General features: G+C 45.2%; 1 protein-coding gene across 4 annotated transcripts in view; it reads right to left on the reverse strand.

Annotated features, from left to right (window-relative positions):
- The window catches only part of PARP4 (poly(ADP-ribose) polymerase family member 4), a 1744976-nt gene that overhangs the window by 1513405 nt on the left and 211353 nt on the right, over nt 1-20218 (reverse strand). For all 4 annotated transcript variants that reach the window (XM_069202293.1, XM_069202292.1, XM_069202291.1 and 1 more), the window contains exon 5: nt 6630-6708. In XM_069202293.1, the coding sequence (XP_069058394.1) occupies nt 6630-6708 (79 nt within the window). The remainder of the gene's footprint in view (nt 1-6629; nt 6709-20218) is intronic.

A 20218-nucleotide genomic window follows, 5' to 3' on the forward strand; every position in this document is an offset into this window, starting at 1 on the left:
AGTAATTATAAAATAATGATTTGCTGAAGGATGTAGAAGGAGGGAGATTATGTTAAACAGTATCTATTGAGGAACAGGACAGGTTAATGGTACGGTAATTATGTTAATAATATATGTTAAACAATAGGAGTGGTGGTCAAAGATTATGATTATTGGTAATAAGCGATGGAGGATGTAAGCAAATGCCTCATTTTTGTAGGGTCACCACCAAAGTTTAGGACTGATGCTGCTGGTTTTTCCACTCGGTTCACAGAGGCCTGATAACCAGACCTCTGTCCCTTTGTCTGGACCTTAACACTGTGTATGTTTGATTGGCTTATAATCAATTAGCCTAAGCTAACAGACGTCTATGTCCCTAATATGGTATCCAAATACCAAGAGCCTGTAAGTAAGAGGGTTATTCTAGGGACTGCAGCACTAGTTGTGGCACCCAGGGAGTGACAATGTTAAAATATGGTTCCCAAACTAGCACTGCACACTGGAAGAGCAATTTTAAACTGATAACTCAACTTTGCCATTTAGAGCAATGGCAAAGCCCAATCTTCCCTTTTTAATATGTGTAAGTCACCCCTAAGGCAGACCTAAAGAGCCCAAAGGCAGAGTACTGCATATTATACAGTGGAAAATGTACTTCAACATGTTCCAACACTAACAACTCACAATTGTCATTTTTACTGTGGAAAAAGACGAGTAGCCCATTTATGAGAGCAGTATTAAAAACTGACACCTCAGCCTTGCTAACTTCTGACTGAGGGAGGAGCGACCACCCCAACCAGGACCTCCCCGAAGGCATCCAGAACTGAGGTGACTCCCTCCCTGCAGAATCCTCCATCTTGGTTTGGAGGACAGGGACCAATAGGATTAGGTTTGTGGCCCCCTCCCCAAAGGGAGTGGGCACAAGGAGGGTGTAGCCACCCTCAGGGACAGTAGCCATTGGCTACTGCCCTCTGACCCCTAAAACGTACCTAAATCCAGGATTTAAGGGCCTCCCTGAACCCAGCCCACTGGATTCCTGGCGACCTGACAAGAAGTAGGACTGCATAGCTGAAACCCCAGCACTAAACAACCAATTTGGCCCCAGCCGTACCGGCCTGTCTCATGCTTCAAGGAACCTGCAAAAGAACAGCTACGCATCCAGCAGGACCAGCGACCTCTGCCAAGCTCCAGAGGACCGCCCTGCACGCGAAAAGACTGAGAAATCCCGTGGACAGCGGCCCTGTCCAAGAAGAAACAACAACTAAGGACTCCCACTTCACTCCGAATGTGTGAGTCCTAACCACTCTGCACCCGATGCCCATGGCTTGTGTCCAGATGGCCCAATCAGCTAGGGAGGATCCCAAGGTGTTTCCAAGTAAGTGCTCACCCTGGGTTGACCTATCCAGGACAACGACTGCAGAGGGAATCCCGAGGACCCCCCTGATCGCGAAAGCTCCGGACGAAGATATCCAACGCCTAAAGACACACTGCACCTGCAGCCACCAGGCCTAGGAAAACCTGACCTCCGGTGCAGCTACATTCATCAGATAGCCCTCCTCTCCCTGTCCAGCCTGTGGTTTGCCCGAGATGACCCCCTAGACCTTGCGTGCAGCCTCTGAGTGACCCCCGTGGTCCCCTCACAGATAATCATTGGAGACCTGAAATCGTGTTTGCCCCCTACACCCAGCCGCCCCAGTGCAGCTCAGCATGTGTTTGGTGCCTACTTGTGCCCCCTCAGTGCTCCTCTAAACCCCCTAGGTCTGCCCTCCGAAGACGCAGGTACTCATCTGCCTGCAGATCTGAAACTGAGTGCCCCCAGTCTCCATAGGAGCCCATGTTACGTTTGCCTACACCTTGACCTCTGCCCCCGGCCGGCCCGTGTTGCTGGTGGTGCGTGTTTGGGGTTAACTTGAACCCCAACCTATGGACTACCTAACCCCCGGAGACTGGAACTGTAAGTGTTGTACTTACCTGTAAAGCGATCTAACTTTTCTTCTCCCAGGAATTGTTTCTGAAAATTGCACTGTGCCAAGTTTTGAAACAGATTATTGCCAATATTTCAAAAACTGTATAACTTATCGATTTCAAACAAAGTACTATTGATACATGTGTGAAATACAGATCTATTAAAGTAATTACCTGCAACTTGAATCTTGTGTTCTAAAAATAAATTAAGAAAATATATTTTTGCTATATAAAAACCATTGGTCTGGAATTAAGTCACTGAGTGTGTGATTCTTCTATTGTCTATGTGTGTATAACAAATGCTTTGCACTACCCGCTGATAAGCCTAACTGCATGACCATACTACCACAAAAGAGAGCATTAGTATTATCTACTTTAGCCTCTGTTAAGCCTCTGGGGAACCCCTCATTTTGATATAGTATGTACAGAGCCATCTTCCTACAGAGCGCAATACTGGGCAACTGGACGTCTGCTGTGACCAAGAGGACCAACAGTAACTGTTTCTGAGGATCCTGCTAGTCGCTGACTAGCTCCCTGTCAGAGTTGGTCACCTATAGCAACTCAAAGTGACTGCACTGATACTTACCAAAGTTTCATTCCAAAAAGGTTTTGTGCCAAATTTGTTGAATCAGCCAATGCTTGCTCGCAGTTAAGTAAAAAGTGCATATTTACAGCACCTTGTAAACCATGTATCTCCAGAACTATGTGGTGGATCTTTTTCATGTTGGTGTCAAAATTATATAAATATGCATTCTATTTTTATACATTGGAATCAGTTTTCTTGAGTATCTCAAGTATTTCTTAATCAATTGTTTTGGAGCTGTTTACATGCTTAACATTCGTTCCTTTGTGTAAGGGTTTCACAAACAAGCAAAACCTACGAGTCTTAAAGGGGTTGGTTAGTGTATTACACAGTGATGTTGTACAACCACAGCATATAATACTCCCATTTCCTCAAAGAGGGGCTGTGCTCTGAGGGGGCCTGTGGTTTGCATTTGGTGGGACTTTCCTAAAATGATGAAAGGATATGTTGATTTGTAGAGCACACTAACCACCCTTGAGGGTACACAGAGTCTTGAGCAGCTGTGCAGGAGTGTGGTCCCCGCATGGTAGGAAATCAATGCCTAAAATAAGTGGCCACGATTTCTAATCCCAGTGGAAAATTCTGTAAATTACTGGGAGGCACAAACACAATCCAATTCATCAACAAATACGATTATGAGTATTGAATCATTGATAATGGAGAAGCTGGTCCTAGCCTCATTTTAGGGCACTGAAAAGATTCAAACAAAAATATATATGTTTAGAGGTTAAAACCAACTTGTAACTTGCATTTAAAAAAAATATCTGGTTTAATATGGTAACCCTTCAATAACTACATGGAGTAGAATTATAAAATGTCATATACTTCAAGACTTAGGAGCTATGGGACTATTTAAGTGGAGTCATGGGGGGGTCGGCAGGAACACAAAGGATCAGGGACACAAAGACATCAAGGCAAGATTAAGGTGTTAAAGAGCAGCGTGCTACTAAGTGGCAGTATTTACATTTCCTAGATACAGTATGGTCTCTGGTTGCCATGATAGTGACAGAAACACAGTCAACTGTGAAGAGGGATGTTCTTCTCAGCGTAAGAGCTAAAACATTAGTTATCATGTACACTTTTTATGGTTTCCTCATTGTTAATCTGAAAGATCTCCATAATGCCCCTTGTTGACTTCATAAAACTTTGATAGGGTGTTTGCTGGGATATACCCATTTCAATCATCACCTGTGGTCCTCCTCAGGACGTGGGGTTGTGCCCTCTTATTTGCATAATGCCCTATTAACTTGATACATTTCCAGAATGTCACCTTTTACAATTGATGACATCCAGATTTTTTCAAGTTAAAGTCGTTCTCTACTGTTGCCCATAATAACTTTTACAACTGCCTCCTTACCACTGGCAAATATGCCACAATTGCCAGAAGATGTTTCCTAGCAAGAGGGAGATAAAGACAGCTGTGGATTCAAAAGCTGCATAGTATATTGAGTGTGGCTTTGGACCAGCTAACCCTTTGAAAAGGAGGTAAAAACATGTTTTATCAGACCATTCCATGGCTTACATTGTCTACTTGAAGTAGTTTGAAAACGGTTTAGAATGCTTAGTCTTTTAGGCTGAGTAAAGGACACTGTTTTTAGCTCTTTGAATAATAGTAACTTTAAAAACAGAGTATATTTTCCAAAGATCTTCTTGAATAACTACAGTCTCTACAGAACACAGTGGAAGGCTCATTTCTAGGCTTCCAGTGCTTTCAACTTGTGTCACCAGCGCTGAGATCTTTGCACAAGTTCCCCATCCATGAACAGAGTATATTCAGGGCTGTCTAGGCCTTCCGCAGGCCGTGTGTTGCATGGTCCAATATCCCTGAAAAACAAATGAACTGCCCCTCAAGAGCCTTTCACTCAGCTACAGTTAAATAGGTGTGGCATGCACCATCAAGAAGGCCAGACTAGCGGCAGAGCTTCTCTTACCAGAGAATGGAACTCTCTCCCAGAACTGAAACCATCAATGATCACGAGTTAAAAGTGTGGCATCAAAGTTCTATAATTTTTCGCTATTACTATCAACCCTTCAGCATTGCAGCATTTCCTGACTGCATAGTTAGTACCAAGAGGTTACTTTAGTGACATATGCGGTACTCAAAAATAACTGATTGGAACTGAGGGAGATCACAGCCCAAGCACCAGGTTGTACCAAGGTAATACCACTGTTCCTACTTGTACTTTTTATTTGCTTTTGCTCTATTTCTTGTAGTAGTTTTGGATGGTGAAATGTTCTTTTTTTATGAGACTGATTAGAATGGTTCGTTCCCACTAAATATGTGAAGTACTGCAAGTGAGGGGTAGAAACCTAGAGAAATGGAACATGTCTGATATATTTTATGGTCAGAGAGTGCTGGTAGCAAAAAGTCATAATAACTTTTTTTTAACAACACTTTCTTCCACAGTATTGCCGTTTTGTATCACTGTACATAAACAGATTTCATTATCCAGCATAAAGGTACTTTTTAACAAAAGCAGAAAGATGAAACGTTTTGTCAGCCATGCCAAGGTTAAAGCCAAGGACATTACATGCAAATGTCTGCAGTGAGTCTTTAACTCGATGAGCCATTTGACGATATAAAACATTCAGCAGATGTCGTTTAGAACAGATGTTACTGTATAATCTTCTGAATTTACATTTGAAATATTAATTTGGTGGATCCAAACGTATTCTATAAATGATGCATCAACATTCTCATGTAGAATAAGATACATTCTCATGTAGAATAAGATATGCTATGTATGCTCGCTTTACTTACAGTGTACTGTTTACACATGTAAGTGGCTCATGGTTCTATAACAACAAAATAAGAAACCTGATGTGATATTAACTTCCATGCCAGATTTCAAAAATCAACTTTTTTTTAAACAGCAAGCACTTTTCAAATTTCCTACACAAATCATGCATGACCTCCCAATTCCACTTAATGCAGGAGTGAGGCTTTGATTGCTGTGTATTGATTAGGGCTATTACTTAATTAAAACATAATCAATATAGGGATTATGAACTATATTTTTGACTACTTGCTACCTACTAGGGTCCAATAGCTTCTGCTCCTCAAGATCCAATGTAATAGCTTACACAGCAGTGCTAGTTATGGATCACCAGTTACAGTTCTTGAATTTGCTATTATTTGTGATACCTTTCATTCTTTCCTGCAGTTCTGTACTTTTGTCTACTTGAAAGAATATTGTGTACCTATGCAATTTTCTGTGCAACACGTTTTGATGCACTGGGGCCGAGTAATCACTACATATAAAAACCTCAATGAATACAAAAAAAAGATTAAATTAGAACATGAAAAGCAGGTCCTTGGTACTTTTCTAAACTTTAGGCAGCTTTGTGTTGCTCTCGTGAATAGGGAAAGGTTGTTCTAATGTTTGGCTAATTGGATATGAAATAAAACAAAAACATTTTTTAAAGAGATCCGAGGAAGTGTAAAGAACAGGTGAGGAACATGTTTCTGAAGAAAGATAGAACAGAAGAGTAAAAGGCTCAATGAGTACTACAAAGTAACATAAATTACATTTCTTTCTTGAGGGAAAGGCAGTAAGAAGTACTGAGGGCGATTTTGCTCAGATGAATTAAGATCTGACCATGTACTTGTAGACAAGATTGACTGCAGAGAAGGGCCTTATTAAGTAACCTCAGGTAGGTTGTGCAGACACTCTCTACACTGAATAAAAAAATTTTAAAAAACACATTGACAGCAATTTATTTATTGGTAAAAACTGTCGAAGGCAATTTAGATTTTCACTGCTGAAGTCGAGGATTAGCAAATGTGGTTATCTGTGGAATGTGGGTGTGGTTAGCACCGAGCAGGATGCCCATATTCTTGATAATGTTAAACGTAGTGGGACACTGGCCCATTATTTCAAACCGTAAGATGGCTTTCCAGATTGAGAAATTCTTGAGTAACAGCAGAATCCAATGGCAGACACACAGCATATGAAATCCACATATATCAAGGGTCTAAAATGCAAGTGTTATAGGCCCTTTGTTATACAATAGTGCTGATTGCAGCTCTGAGTGACTGTTCCTCTGCAAAGCTGAAGTAAAAATGTTGTTTAAGTACTTAGAGATATATACATTTCGCACTTACTTTTTCAAGCGCAGCATACTTAGCAACTTCAAGATCCTGATGGAAATTAACACGATCTGGATCAATTTCAATGTGCACTCTGTAAACACAAAAGTAGAGATTGTTCTGTAACTTTGAATGTGTTGTGCAAACAAGTTAAAGGCCCCACGTCATGCAGACCAAAATAAGTTATCTTACACATTATTGTCTTCAACATTTCATCCAGTCAAAATGTCAACACACTATAAAAACCATTGTAAAGTTTGAAGACTAACTTTAGTAAGCAGCAGGGATGATCAGGGGTTTGCAAGCACCAGATCAAGACCCTCACCAGTATTCACTAAGGTAATCCTAAATAAAAATGCAACAAATGGATACATTTATTTGTATATCAAGTAGGATGTCTGAAAGTTATTTTTGAGTGCCAAAAGTAATGGGAAACACCAACTTAACAATTGTAAACTCTAGAAACAAACTAAACAGTGAAAGAAAAACTGAGCAGGTCATGATTTATTAGTAGTTTTAAAGAAAAGTTGAGGGAGTGGTGTGGTCGGTGGTGAAGATGGCAGATGCTCAATTCTCCGCCCAAGCTCACTCCAATGCCATCTGTCAGAATCCGGCACATAACTTAACTCCCTACAGGGTAGAGACAGGACCGTAGCTTAGTCAATATTGTTAGGGGGAGTTGTAAGGCTGAGATTTCCCAACAAACAATGAGGTACACCCAACTAAAAAGGATAAGGTAGCCTTATGGAACAGTATGGTGGTAACTTACAGGGTTAGTGGTGTTAGTTTTCAGTTATTTGGAAAGGTAACGTCATCCAGTGTGGGACCTCTGTGGGATATTCTGTATTATATTGTATACTTTAGTACAGTTCCTACTCCTCCTCAGGAGAGCAGGCTAGCATACACCCATACCTAACATCACCACCCCAGGATTAGGATGGGCAGTGAAAACAGACATCTTAGTAGCTAAGAGTGCATGTGCATGAAATATGAACAACTTTATGATACACTCACAGGCACTGTGAGAAATTCACACTTCCTTCAGACTTATCTCCAATGCTCTCGCTTGTGTCCCATCATGAACAATCACACATGAACTGAACTGACCCACACACCTACAAGCGACTTGGTCCACATAAAAGGGTCATATGTTGCATGAAAAAACTGCGGAAACACAACATAGAAAAAAAAACCAAATACTCTTAGGGAAAAAGGGAATGCAAGTTGACATTAAAATAAATTGTGAACAGGGACTGCATTGCTGTTATGGATTACCTCTGGGCCTTCTACAGTCAGTGTTGGGGATCTGAGCATTGCTTTTGCCTATAAAGGACATGATTTTAGGACCTGATGGGGACCCACTCCAAATTTTGTAATTATTGCCGCATTTGCGACCTGGCAGGATCTGCCTCACTTAAAGCCATGCAGGTGGCACTCAGGTGAAATCAGCGTTGGGAGGGAGAAAGTCAGGTAGTCCCTGCTGCGTATTACCCACATCTTCGTAGGAAACTCTGCAATCCCAGGTACAGTCTTACAGGTGGGCAAACTACTGAAATTTCAAGGCCGATGTCTAGCTCTGGCTCACTTCCAGGTCTTTCTTGGACCCTTGTACCCACAAAGAGCTAAGGTTTCAGGTGGCGTCTGCCTGCCCCAACTTTCTAACCTCATGTGCCAAGAACTACCAGCAGTGTAGTGCCTTTGATGTGGAATGAATGAAAGAAAGAGATACCTATCTAGTAGCTTGATTGCGCAATGTGAAAATCTGGGTTAAATCCCTGCTTTCCCACTTGAGTAAAATTGTGCGATCCTAGGCAAATATTTTATGTCACCTAACAGCCTTTTTCTTCTTTATCACAAATGAGAGTCCTTTCAAGCGGATGAGTTCACAAAGTGTGCTGTAGAAAAACCTCTTATGCTCAAAGGACTATAATATTGTTCCAGCTATGATAAGAATCTATGCCTCATATGGGGTATACATGACAACTGACTTGCCTCCCATTTTAGTAGTGGTTTTGTAGTCAGTGCAGGAGAAGGCATGAATATTCCTGAGTTTATGTTTTGAAACTATTACTTTTAATAAATGCCTCTCGATGCTAAGGTGAAAAGCATCCGCATGTTAAGGAAATACACTATTTTTTAAAGTGCATTTATCATATTTTTACATGATTTTTGTTGCATGACTTACATGCCAAACATGTTCATGTCTCGACACGTGCACGGACCTTTAGAGCCAAACCAGACGATTGTCTCAGTTCTGGCTCGACTCTCCCTACTTGTCGTATGAACAGCCCTAAGACCCACTGATGGCATCAGAATATCTTGCACTGCCTTCAGCCTCTTATCCAGAGCTCTTAATTGTGCGTGTCATAAACACCTACCCAAAACCTAAGCTCACCTAGATACCTAGAAGTAACTCATTTTACATTTCACAATATATAAGAATTCTAAGTTGCATGAAAAACACTACTGAAACAGAGCAAGAAACAGCAAGTACTCCCAGGTAAAGTAAAATGAAATAAAACATGCAAATATATAACAGGGACAGCATCCCTGACATGGATTACCATAAGGGGTTTTACAGTTTATGTTGTTTGTAAAGTTAAGGACAGGATTAAAGAGCCTGGTAGGAACCTTTTTAAAAGTCAGTTTTAAATTACTGCCACGTCTGATAAATGCATCCCCACTTGAAGTCCTGCTTGAAGTCATAAATAATATGAAATCATTTGATCCTGGTAAAAGTGATGGATGTGTCTCCAACAAATGCAATGACGAGTGGGGGAAAGTCTGCTATTATGGGGGCCAAAGTGAAGACCACAACATCAGTGGCCGAAGCAGAGTCTATAGAGTCTCAACCCCAGCGCGTTGTGCTACTGGTGTCATTCTGGCAAAGAGCATGTGAATGACAGGCAGGGGGCCATGGTGACAGAGTACACTTCTACATCAGACATGCACTCAGCAGTCTTGCATCAACAATAAACACGTTCATCGGGCTACAGATTATTGTCTCTTGGAAAAGCAGAGGAATGGTTCCCCCCCAGTGGCTTGTGGCAGGGCAGGGCTGCAAGCTTGGGCCATGGGCCCCATCTGCAGCTGTGTTCTGTCCTGGTGGACTCACTTTTACATCTCCACACCATACATGCATCTGAAGGTGTTGTGCACACAGAGTGCACGTCATGCAGCTGCTGCTTCATGGCTGCAGACTTGGGGGAGGCCTTGGTGTTGAGGCAGTGTGGGGGATGTTATGGTGATGCAGGGATAACATCCACAAGTTTGAACACAGCTTACTGAAGCAGCGTGCTACAACTCGGACTCTGCTCGCCTTCCCGGAGTGATACTACAGTGGCCTCCGAACCTCTCGTTCTGGGGGACGGGGGGTGGTAGGGGAGGACAGTCTGCCTCGTCTAATTTGGACACAGAACGCACCTGTTTGGTGGCAACATATAGCCGTCAGTGGCTCCTCCCCCCATTTAGCTGGTCGCTTCACTTCCACTGTGCCCACACTATGCTGAATATGGGCAAGGACAGCTATCCAAACAACCGTCTCTGGGCAAGATAGACAAGTTCGCTAGGCCCACTTGCACTGTCGACAGAAAGAAGAGTTGTGATGCTGGCCCTCCCGAAGTCAGTGCCCCAATAAACTCTAAAGCATCTATGCTGTAAGCCATTCAGGACCCTAGAATATCCCTTGAGGGTAAGATTGTTGACTTGAGCCTCGACCTAGCACATCTCCAGAAGGTCCTCCAGAATACAGCTGACAAGATAACCGGCAGAAGTAGAAGACTTCAGACCACAGTATCAGTCCTCCAACATAGGATCAGTCATCTGGAGGCTAGGGCCGCAGACGCAGAGAATATGTCCGGAAGGAACAATATTCTGATTGTAGGGGTCCTGGAATGGGTAATGGGATCCCACTACACACACTACATTACTATGAGGTTGAGATCATGGCTTCCAATGAAGGAATTATCATTCTGTTTTCTGGTGGAAAAACCACACAGGTTACTGGCTCGTCGCCCCCAAACCCCAACCAAGACCAATAATTGCCAGGCTTCTGAACTTCAAGAACAGAGATGTTATGCTATGGAAGCCCACAAACGAAGTAAACTCTACTGTGGCCAAGTGAAGGAGGCTGGCCCTCTATGCAGTGTGCAAAGCTAGGCAAACTGTGCAAGGGGTCCAGACAACATTGGTTTGCAGGGGTAAACACTAGATCACCTAATGCTCTAATTTTTGAGGTAGCTTAGTTGAGCAGTAAGGCCAATCTTGGAAAAATGCAAAGCATTTGTTGTACTCACAGTATCACTCATGCAACTCACACATTCGAAGGAATAACTAAAGACCAATTTATAAAAATACTTCTGATTTTTATGTAATTTTTAAGACCAGGATTATCAAAATTGGTTAAGTACTTTTTGAGGTTTGGATTTTTTAAGTTTAATAAAAATTGTCTTTTTGTGTGTAATTATACACCATAGGAATCAATGGAAAGTCACCTTTAAAATACATATAAAATTGTACAGTTGAGTTACCAAGTTTTTCATTTGCAGGTTGTTCGAGGTCATCAGTAAGTCCGGGTGGCTGCCAGTTCCGGCAGGAGAAGCAGTGAAAAGTCTCTGGAGCTGGTGCAGGGCCACTGTGAGGGACCACATGGAAAGGCACTGCACAAGTAAGTTTAGAGGTGGTTCCTAGTGGTCCCCTTGGAGTGTTGAGGTCACAAGGGGTAGGGGACCCTTAGGGCACGGCAGGTTCTTCGGTGCAGAGCGAATCGGTGAGCCAGGAGCTGTGCGCAAGGGTGCCCCTTGGAGCTGGAGTTAAGTCAGTTCAAGGGTCGGTTGCAGGACAACGGTGGCACTCTGGCAGGAGGTCCGGGGTGTTCCTGAAATCCCTCGACTGGGGCTTCCTCCTAGTCCTTTTTCAGCCCCAGGCAGGCTGGTTTTCCTAGTGTCTGATGTCAGCTGACCAATACCCAGGGTATTGGTACGGTTTGACCACTGGAAAGCACAGTGCCACCAACCTTGGCAAACTTGCAGGGTTTGTCCTCACGGTCATCGGTGTGTCATTGGGCATCGGGTCCAGCTGCATCTTCCGGTTCAGGAATTAGCAGCTGGTCACTGAAGTGACCCTCACTGGTTTGCTGGTTTCTTCTTGTTGCAGAGTGGTACCTCCACTCTGGAGGGAGTTCTTGGGTGATTTTCAAAGACTGGAGGTTGTCTGGGGTTCTTTAGAGTTTTTCCAGTGTCCAGCAGTTACTCAGCATCAATTGTCGGTCCTGGGGACAGCTGGAAGTATTTGGCGCCTTTTTCTTTATGTAGCAGGTCCACAGTTCTCGTGCCTTGGATCTTCTTTGTGCTGTTCTTCTTTTGTCCATTAAATCTGATTACCTGGTCTAGGGGTGCCCACTAAATACTGAATTTAGTGGGTGTTTTAGGGGGAACCTGGTAGTGTCCAATCGTACACCTACCTTTGGGTGGCTACAGCGTATACAGTGACCACTTCCTGTGGGAAGGGTCACTTCCCTATCCCTGATGGGCTATTATCTTTCCATTTGAGATGGAGGAAAATGAAATGGAGTGCCCGCCTCACAGGCAACACCTTAGGTGCATGCCAGGTGGGGCCACTCCCCATTCTCTGAGTAATTTCCCGCCCTTGCTCCTGCCAAAAATGGGGGTTTGCAAGGGGGTTGAGCATCCTGCAAACCCCTAGTTTGGATTTACCATTCTGAGTTATCTAATACCAAACAACCCAGGGTTCACCTCAGAGGTGTTGACCAGTGTCCAGCATATGTATTAAAATGGCTGCTCTGTTCACTCACTATGTCACAGGTTTGGCAAGGACACAGTGGGGGCATATTGCTCCTGCAACTATGCCCTCACATATAATATGGTGCTTTCTGCCTTAGGGCTGGAAGGCCTGCTAGAGGTGTGTCTTATCCGTAGTGTATGCAGTGTATGGTGGACAGGGCACACAGGCAGTATGCCATGTCAAGTTTGTGTTTTAGGTTTGCACAAGGACACTCACACTGCAATGGCAATGCTGGGTGCATCTGGATGCATGGCCTTAGAGGGTGACAAAATCAGTGCTGATGCCGTCAGGGGCCTACCCTTAGTACCCCATGCCCTGGGTACCTAAGTTCCTTTTACTAGGGACTTATAGTGGTAGCTAAAGGTTTATCCAACTGTGCCAATGCAGTACAACAGTTTTAGGGAAAGAGATCCAGCCCAGGGTACTCGGTGAGCAGGTGCCCTGGCACTACAATTTCTAGGCTACATCATACATCAGGCAAAAAGTTGGGAGCTAATCAAGGCAAAAAGAGGCCTTTTCTCACACCAAGAGCATCTGTCCTTGGTTGGAGGATCTTCCTGACTTCAGCCACATACAATTTCCCCCCATGGACTCACTGACCAGGTGGGGGAAAGGAGGTTAAACATTGGAGGCAATGTCTGGAGGCAATGTCTGCATCAGACAAGGAGAAATCGAAGGAGACACCAGGCAGAAGTTGCTACATCTCATAAACCCGCCCTCCTTATTTGCAGGGGATTTCTCTGTGGCTGAGGTAGAGGAGAACTGAGTGGCTACAGTCAAGCTGGATCTTCCCCAAACTGCACACTTACCAGCTGATATGCATCAAAAAATACTGCCCAAATAGGTGGTCCTACCCTTCTCCTTAGTTGGCACTATTAATTTAGTCCGGCTGGAGGCTCATATTGAATCTTTTTCAAACTGCATTAAAGTGCAATCAGGGCCACTTCCCAAAGTACCGTTTGACTTAGGCCCACCTCAGATGACCTCAGACTTAGCCTCTGGACCCCTTAAGGGCGTTAACAATACATTTAAAAGGGGAGCGGTCATGTTGTATTTTAAAAGATTCCAATCCGCTGTCCTGATGTTTCAGGAGACTTAATGGGAACAAAATGCTAGTTCCTGGGTAGGTATAGGTACTTTAGAATGTACCACTTGGAATACACTCAAAGCTACGAAGGGGTGACTATCCTCTTAAAGGAAAATGTTTCCACTTGTTAAGACTATAGTAACCATGAATGTCTTGGGTTGCCAGTGTAATGGTCACGGGACTCTTAGAAGGTCGTACATAGATGCTACTCAGTGTGTATGCTCTCTTCCAGTTGCTAGACCTCACACTGGATGCTGTCTCCCAAATTTTTGCTTACTTCTCTCGGGCTGACTCTCATTGGTGGAAATGTAAATACTATAATGAACACTTAATAGAACACAGACTCCCGTTTGGTGACCAGCAGATCACCACAGCTTTAAACGTGGGCCAGAGCACTAAGACAGCCAATTCTCTTATTACTCCACACCCACTGCATGGCCCCTATTTTTGTATTGAAATTCTTTACTCCATCCACAGACATTGGAAATATCTCTTACGCACAGACTGCTGAAGGGGCTTTCAGACCATTTTGCTACACTGCTGAACGTCAGTAGACTGACTGATGGGGAGAGGGGCCAATGTTGGTTGAATGCCTGGTGGTTCCTGAATGATTCCTTTAACTCTTTTCTCCACTGCACTATCAATAAGTATTTTGATATTATTGGGCGCGGGATGAGGAAAGGGCACTAGAGAGAGAGGAACTGAGAGGAATCAGACGTAGACCCATAGCACCTCTCTGGATAGAAGTGATTAAGACATATGAGACACTAGATGCAGACACTACTACCAGAAACCCAACCCTCCTCTCCAACCCCCTCCAGCCTCCCGAACTGAGAGGAATCAGACGTAGACCCATAGCACCTCTCTGGATAGAAGTGATTGAGGCATGGGAGACACTAGATGCGGACACTACTACCGGAAAACCAGCCACCCCCAACCCCAGTTTCTTCCTCACCTTGACGGGAAACGTGTATTGGTTCAAAGTTGCTTCTTTGTTGCAAAGTTGCAGTCTTTGTGGAACAGAGCCGCTGTCCTCTGGAGTTCTTGGTCCTTCTAGATGCAGGGCAGTCCTCTGAGGCTTCAGAGGTCGCTGGTCCCTGTGGAGCGCGTCGCTGGAGGAGTGTCTTTAGAAGTGGGGAGACAGGCCAGTAGAGGTGGGGCCAAAGCAGTTGGTGTCTCTGTCTTCTCTGCAGGGTTTTTCAGCTCAGCAGTCCTTCTTCGTCTTAGGTTGCAAGAATCTATCTTGCTGTGTTCTAGGAGCCCCTAAATACTCAATTTAGGGGTGTATATAGGGCTAGGGGGTTAGTAGCCAATGGCTACTAGCCCTGAGGGTGGCTACACCCTCTTTGTGCCTCCTCCCTGAGGGGAGGGGGGCACATTCCTATCCCTTTTGGGGGAATCCTCCATCTGCAAGATGGAGGATTTCTAAAAGTCAGAGTCACCTCAGCTCAGGACACCTTAGGGCCTTGTTTTTCTCATTATCTCCTCCGGCCTTGCCGCCAAAAGTGGGTCCGTGGCCTGAGGGGGCGGGCAACTCCACTAGCTGGAGTGCCCTGTGGTGCTGTAACAAAGGGGGCGAGCCTTTTAGGCTCACCGCCAGGTGTTACAGTTCCTGCAGGGGAAGGTGAGAAGCATCTCCACCCAGTACAGGCTTTGTTACTAGCCACAGAGTGACAAAGGCACTCTTCCCATGTGGCCAGCAACATGTCTGGTGTGTGGCAGGCTGCTAAAACTAGTCAACCTACACTGGTAGTCGGTTAAGGTTTCAGGTGGCATCTCTAAGGTGCCCTCTGGGGTGTATATTACAATAAAATGTACACTGGCATCAGTGTGCATTTATTATGCTGAGAAGTTTGATACCAAACTTCACAGTTTTCAGTGTAGCCATTATGGTGCTGTGGAGTTCTTGCATGACAGACTCCCAGACCATATACTCTTATGGCTACCCTGCACTTACAATGTCTAAGGTTTTGCTTAGACACAGTAGGGGCATAGTGCTCATGCACTTATGCCCTCACCTATGGTATAGTGCACCCTGCCTTAGGGCTGTAAATCCTTCTAGAGGGGTGACTTATCTATACCTGTAGGCAGTGTGAGGTTGGCATGGCACCCTGAGGGGAGTGCATTGTCGACTTAGTCTTTTTATCCCCACTAGCACACACAAGCTGGCAAGCAGTGTGTCTGTGCTGAGTGAGGGGTCCCCCGGGTGGCATAAGACATGCTGCAGCCCTTAGAGACCTTCCCTGGCACCAGGGCCCTTGGTACCAGAGGTACCAGTTACAAGGGACTTACCTGGATGCCAGGGTGTGCCAATTGTGGAAACAAAAGTACAGGTTAGGGAAAGAACACTGGTGCTGGGGCCTGATTAGCAGGCCTCAGCACACTTTCAAATCACAACTTGGCATCAGCAAAGGCAAAAAGTCAGGGGGTAACCATGCCAAGGAGGCATTTCCTTACACAACCCCCCCCCCCCACCCCAAACGAAAGAGGATGAGACTAACCTTTCCCAAGAGAGTCTTCATTTTCTAAATGGAAGAACCTGGAAAGGCCATCTGCATTGGCATGGGCAGTCCCAGGTCTGTGTTCCACTATAAAGTCCATTCCCTGTAGGGAGATGGACCACCTCAACAGTTTTGGATTTTCACCTCTCATTTACATTAGCCATCTGAGAGGTCTGTGGTCAATCTGAACTACAAAGTGAGTACCAAAGAGGTATGGTCTCATTTTCTTCAGGGACCAAACCACAGCAAAGGCCTCCCTCTCAATGGCACTCCAACGCTGCTCCCTGGTGAGTAACCTCCTGCTAATGAAAGCAACAGGCTGGTCAAGGCCATCATCATTTGTTTGGGACAAAACTGCCCCTATCCCATGTTCAGAGGCATCAGTCTGCACAATGAACTGCTTGGAGTAATCTGGTGCTTTGAGAACTGGTGCTGTGCACATTGCTTGTTTCAGGGTGTCAAAGGCCTGTTGGCATTCTACAGTCCAGTTTACCTTCTTGGGCATTTTCTTGGAGGTAAGTTCTGTGAGGGGTGTCACTATGGATCCATATCCCTTCACAAACCTCCTGTAGTACCCAGTCAAGCCAAGGAATGCCCTGACTTGAGTCTTGGTTTTTGCAGCTGCCCAGTCCAGAATAGTCTGGATCTTAGGCTGGAGTGGCTGAACTTGGCCTCCACCTACAAGGTGTCCCAAGTAAACCACAGTTCCCTGCCCTATCTGGCATTTGGATGCCTTGATAGAGAGGCCTGCTGCTTGCAAGGCCTTCAAACCCTTCTTCAGGTGGACCAGGTGATCCTGCCAGCTGGAGCTAAAGACAGCAATATCGTCAAGATAAGCTGCACTAAAGGACTCCAAGCCAGCAAGGGCTTGATTCACCAACCTTTGGAAGGTGGCAGGGGCATTCTTTAAACCAAAAGGCATAACAGTAAACTGATAATGCCCATCGGGTGTGGAGAATGCTGTCTTTTCTTTGGCTCCTGGTGCCATTTTGATTTGCCAGTACCCTGCTGTCAAGTCAAAGGTACTTAAGTATCTGGCAGCACCTAGTTCGTCTATCAATTCATCTGCCCTTAGAATGGGATGGGCATCTGTCTAGGTGACAGAATTAAGACCTCTGTAGTCGACACAAAACCTCATGTCTCTCTTTCCATCTTTGGTGTGAGGTTTGGGACTAAGACCACTGGGCTAGCCCAGGGGCTGTCAGAGTGCTCAATGACTCCCAATTCCAGCATCTTGTGGACTTCCATCTTGATGCTTTCCTTAACTTGGTCAGACTGTCTGAAAATTTTGTTTTTGACAGGCATGCTGTTTCCTGTGTCCACATCATGGGTACACAGGTGTGTCTGACCAGGGGTTAGGGAAAAGAGCTCAGCAAACTGTTGCAGGACCTTCCTACAGTCAGATTGCTATTGGCCAGAGAGGGTGTCTGAATAGATCACTCCATCAACTGAGCCATCTTTAGGATCTGTGGAGAGGAGATCAGGGAGAGGTTCACTCTCAGCTTCCTGGTCCTCATCTGTTACCATCAACAGATTCACATCTGCCCTGTCATGGAAGAGCTTGAGGCGGTTCACATGGATCACCCTTTTGGGGGCCCTGCTAGTGCCTAGGTCCACCAGGTAGGTGACCTGACTCTTCTTTTCTAGCACTGGGTAAGGGCCACACCATCTGTCCTGAAGTGCCCGGGGAGCCACTGGCTCCAGAACCCAGACTTTCTGCCCTGGCTGAAATTCAATCGTAGCAGCCTTTTGGTCATACAAAAACTTCTGGAGCTGTTGGCTGTCCTCAAGGTTTTTGCTTGCCTTTTCCATATACTCTGCCATCCTTGAACGTAGGCCTAGTACATAGTCCACTATATCTTGCTTAGGCTCATGAAGAGGTCTCTCCCAGCCTTCTTTCACAAGAGCTAGTGATCCCCTTACAGGATGGCCAAACAGAAGTTCAAAGGGGGAAAACCCTACTCCCTTCTGAGGCACCTCTCTGTAGGCGAAAAGCAGAAATGGCAAGAGGACATCCCATCTCCTTTTGAGTTTTTCAGGGAGCCCCATGATCATGCCTTTCAATGTCTTGTTAAATCTTTCAACAAGACCATTGGTTTGTGTATGATATGGTGTGGTGAATTTGTAAGTCACCCCACACTCATTCCACATATGTTTCAGGTATGCTGATATAAAGTTGGTACCTCTGTCAGACACCACCTCCTTAGGAAATCCAACTCTGGTAAAAATACCAATGAGTGCTTTGGCTACTGCAGGGGCAGTAGTTGACCTAAGGGGAATTGCTTCAGGGTATCTAGTAGCATGATCCACTACTACTAGTATGTATTGGTTCCCTGAGGCTGTGGGAGGTTCAAGTGGACCCACTATGTCCACACCCACTCTTTCAAAGGGGACCCCCACCACTGGAAGTGGAATGAGGGGGGCCTTTGGGTGTCCACCTGTCTTACCACTGGCTTGACAGGTGGCACAGGAGACACAAAACTCCTTGACCTTCTGGGACATGTTGGGCCAATAGAAGTGGTTGACTAATCTCTCCCACGTCTTGGTCTATCCCAAATGCCCAGCAAGAGGAATATCATGAGCTAAGGTCAGAATGAACTCCCTAAACTCCTGAGGCACTACCACTCTCCTAGTGGCACCAGGTTTGGGATCTCTTGCCTCAGTGTAAAGGAGTCCATCTTCCCAATAGACTCTATGAGTTCCTGTTATTTTTCCTTTGGACTCTTCAGCAGCTTGCTGCCTAAGGCCTTCAAGAGAGGGACAGGTTTCTTGCCCCTTACACAACTGTTCCCTTAAGGGTCCCCCTGGGCCTAGGAGCTCAACCTGATAAGGTTCTAACTCCATGGGCTCAGTTCCCTCAGAGGGCAGTACTTCTCCCTGGGAAGAGAGGTTCTCTTTTTCTTGTTGTGTTGAAACTGGTTCCCCAGTTTTCTTTCCTTTTCTCTTAGAGGGTTGGGCCCTTTTTCCAGGCTCCAACACCACTTTTTCACCCTGAGCCTTGCACTGTGCCCTTGTCTTGACACACACCAGTTCAGGGATACCCAGCATTGCTGCATGGGTTTTGAGTTCTTGGACTCCAGGTCATTTCCAAGCAAACAGTCTACAGGGATATTTGAGGAGACCGCCACCTGTTTCAGGCCATTGACCCCTCCCCACTCTAAAGTTACCATATCCATAGGATGTACTTTAGTCTGATTGTCAGCGTTGGTGACTGGATAAGTTTGTCCAGCCAGGTATTGACCAGGGGAAACCAGTTTCTCTGTCACCATGGTGACACTGGCACCTGTATCCCTCAGGCCTTCTACACTTGTCCAATTAATTAAGAGCTGCTGCCTGTATTTTTGCATATTAGGGGGCCAGGCAGCCAGTGTGGCTAAATCCACCCCACCCTCAGAGACTAATGTAGCTTCAGTGTGAACCCTGATTTTCTCTGGGCACACTGTTGATCCCACTTGGAGACTGGCCATTCCAGTGTTAGCTGGAGTAGAGTTAGAAGTGGAACCTTTCTTGGGACAGGCCTTGTCTCCAGTTTGGTGTCCTGGCTGATTACAGCTACGACACCAGGCCTTTTTGGGATCAAAGTTTTTACCCTTGTACCCAAAATTGGATTGTGAAGAGGCTCTGGACCCTCCCTCCTGAGCAGGTTTTTGGGGCCCTATAGAAGACTCTACGTTTTCCCTTGGATGTCTCAACACTCTTCCCCTGGGGAGTCTTTGTGACCCCTTTCTTTTGGTCACCCCCTGTGGAAGTCTTGGTCACCCTAGTTTTGACCCAATGGTCTGCCTTCTTTCCCAATTCTTGGGGAGAAATTGGTCCTAGGTCTACCAGATGCTGATGCAGTTTATCACTGAAACAATTACTTAACAGGTGTTCTTTCACAAATAAATTGTACAGCCCATCATAATCATTTACACCACTGCCTTGAATCCAACCATCCAGTGTTTTCACTGAGTAGTCAACAAAATCAACCTAGGTCTGGCTCGAGGATATTTGAGCCCCCCTGAACCTAATTCTATACTCCTCAGTGGAGAATCCAAAGCCCTCAATCAGGGTAGGCTTCATGAGGTCATAGGATTCAGCATCTTTTCCAGAGAGTGTGAGGAGTCTATCCCTACTCTTTCCAGTGAACATTTACCAAAGGAGAGCACCCCAGTGAGATCTGTTTACTTTTCTGGTTGCACAAGCCCTTTCAAAAGCTGTGAACCATTTGGTGA

This window comes from Pleurodeles waltl, chromosome 8 (assembly GCF_031143425.1).
Source record: "Pleurodeles waltl isolate 20211129_DDA chromosome 8, aPleWal1.hap1.20221129, whole genome shotgun sequence".
In the NCBI taxonomy this organism is placed as follows: domain Eukaryota; kingdom Metazoa; phylum Chordata; class Amphibia; order Caudata; family Salamandridae; genus Pleurodeles; species Pleurodeles waltl.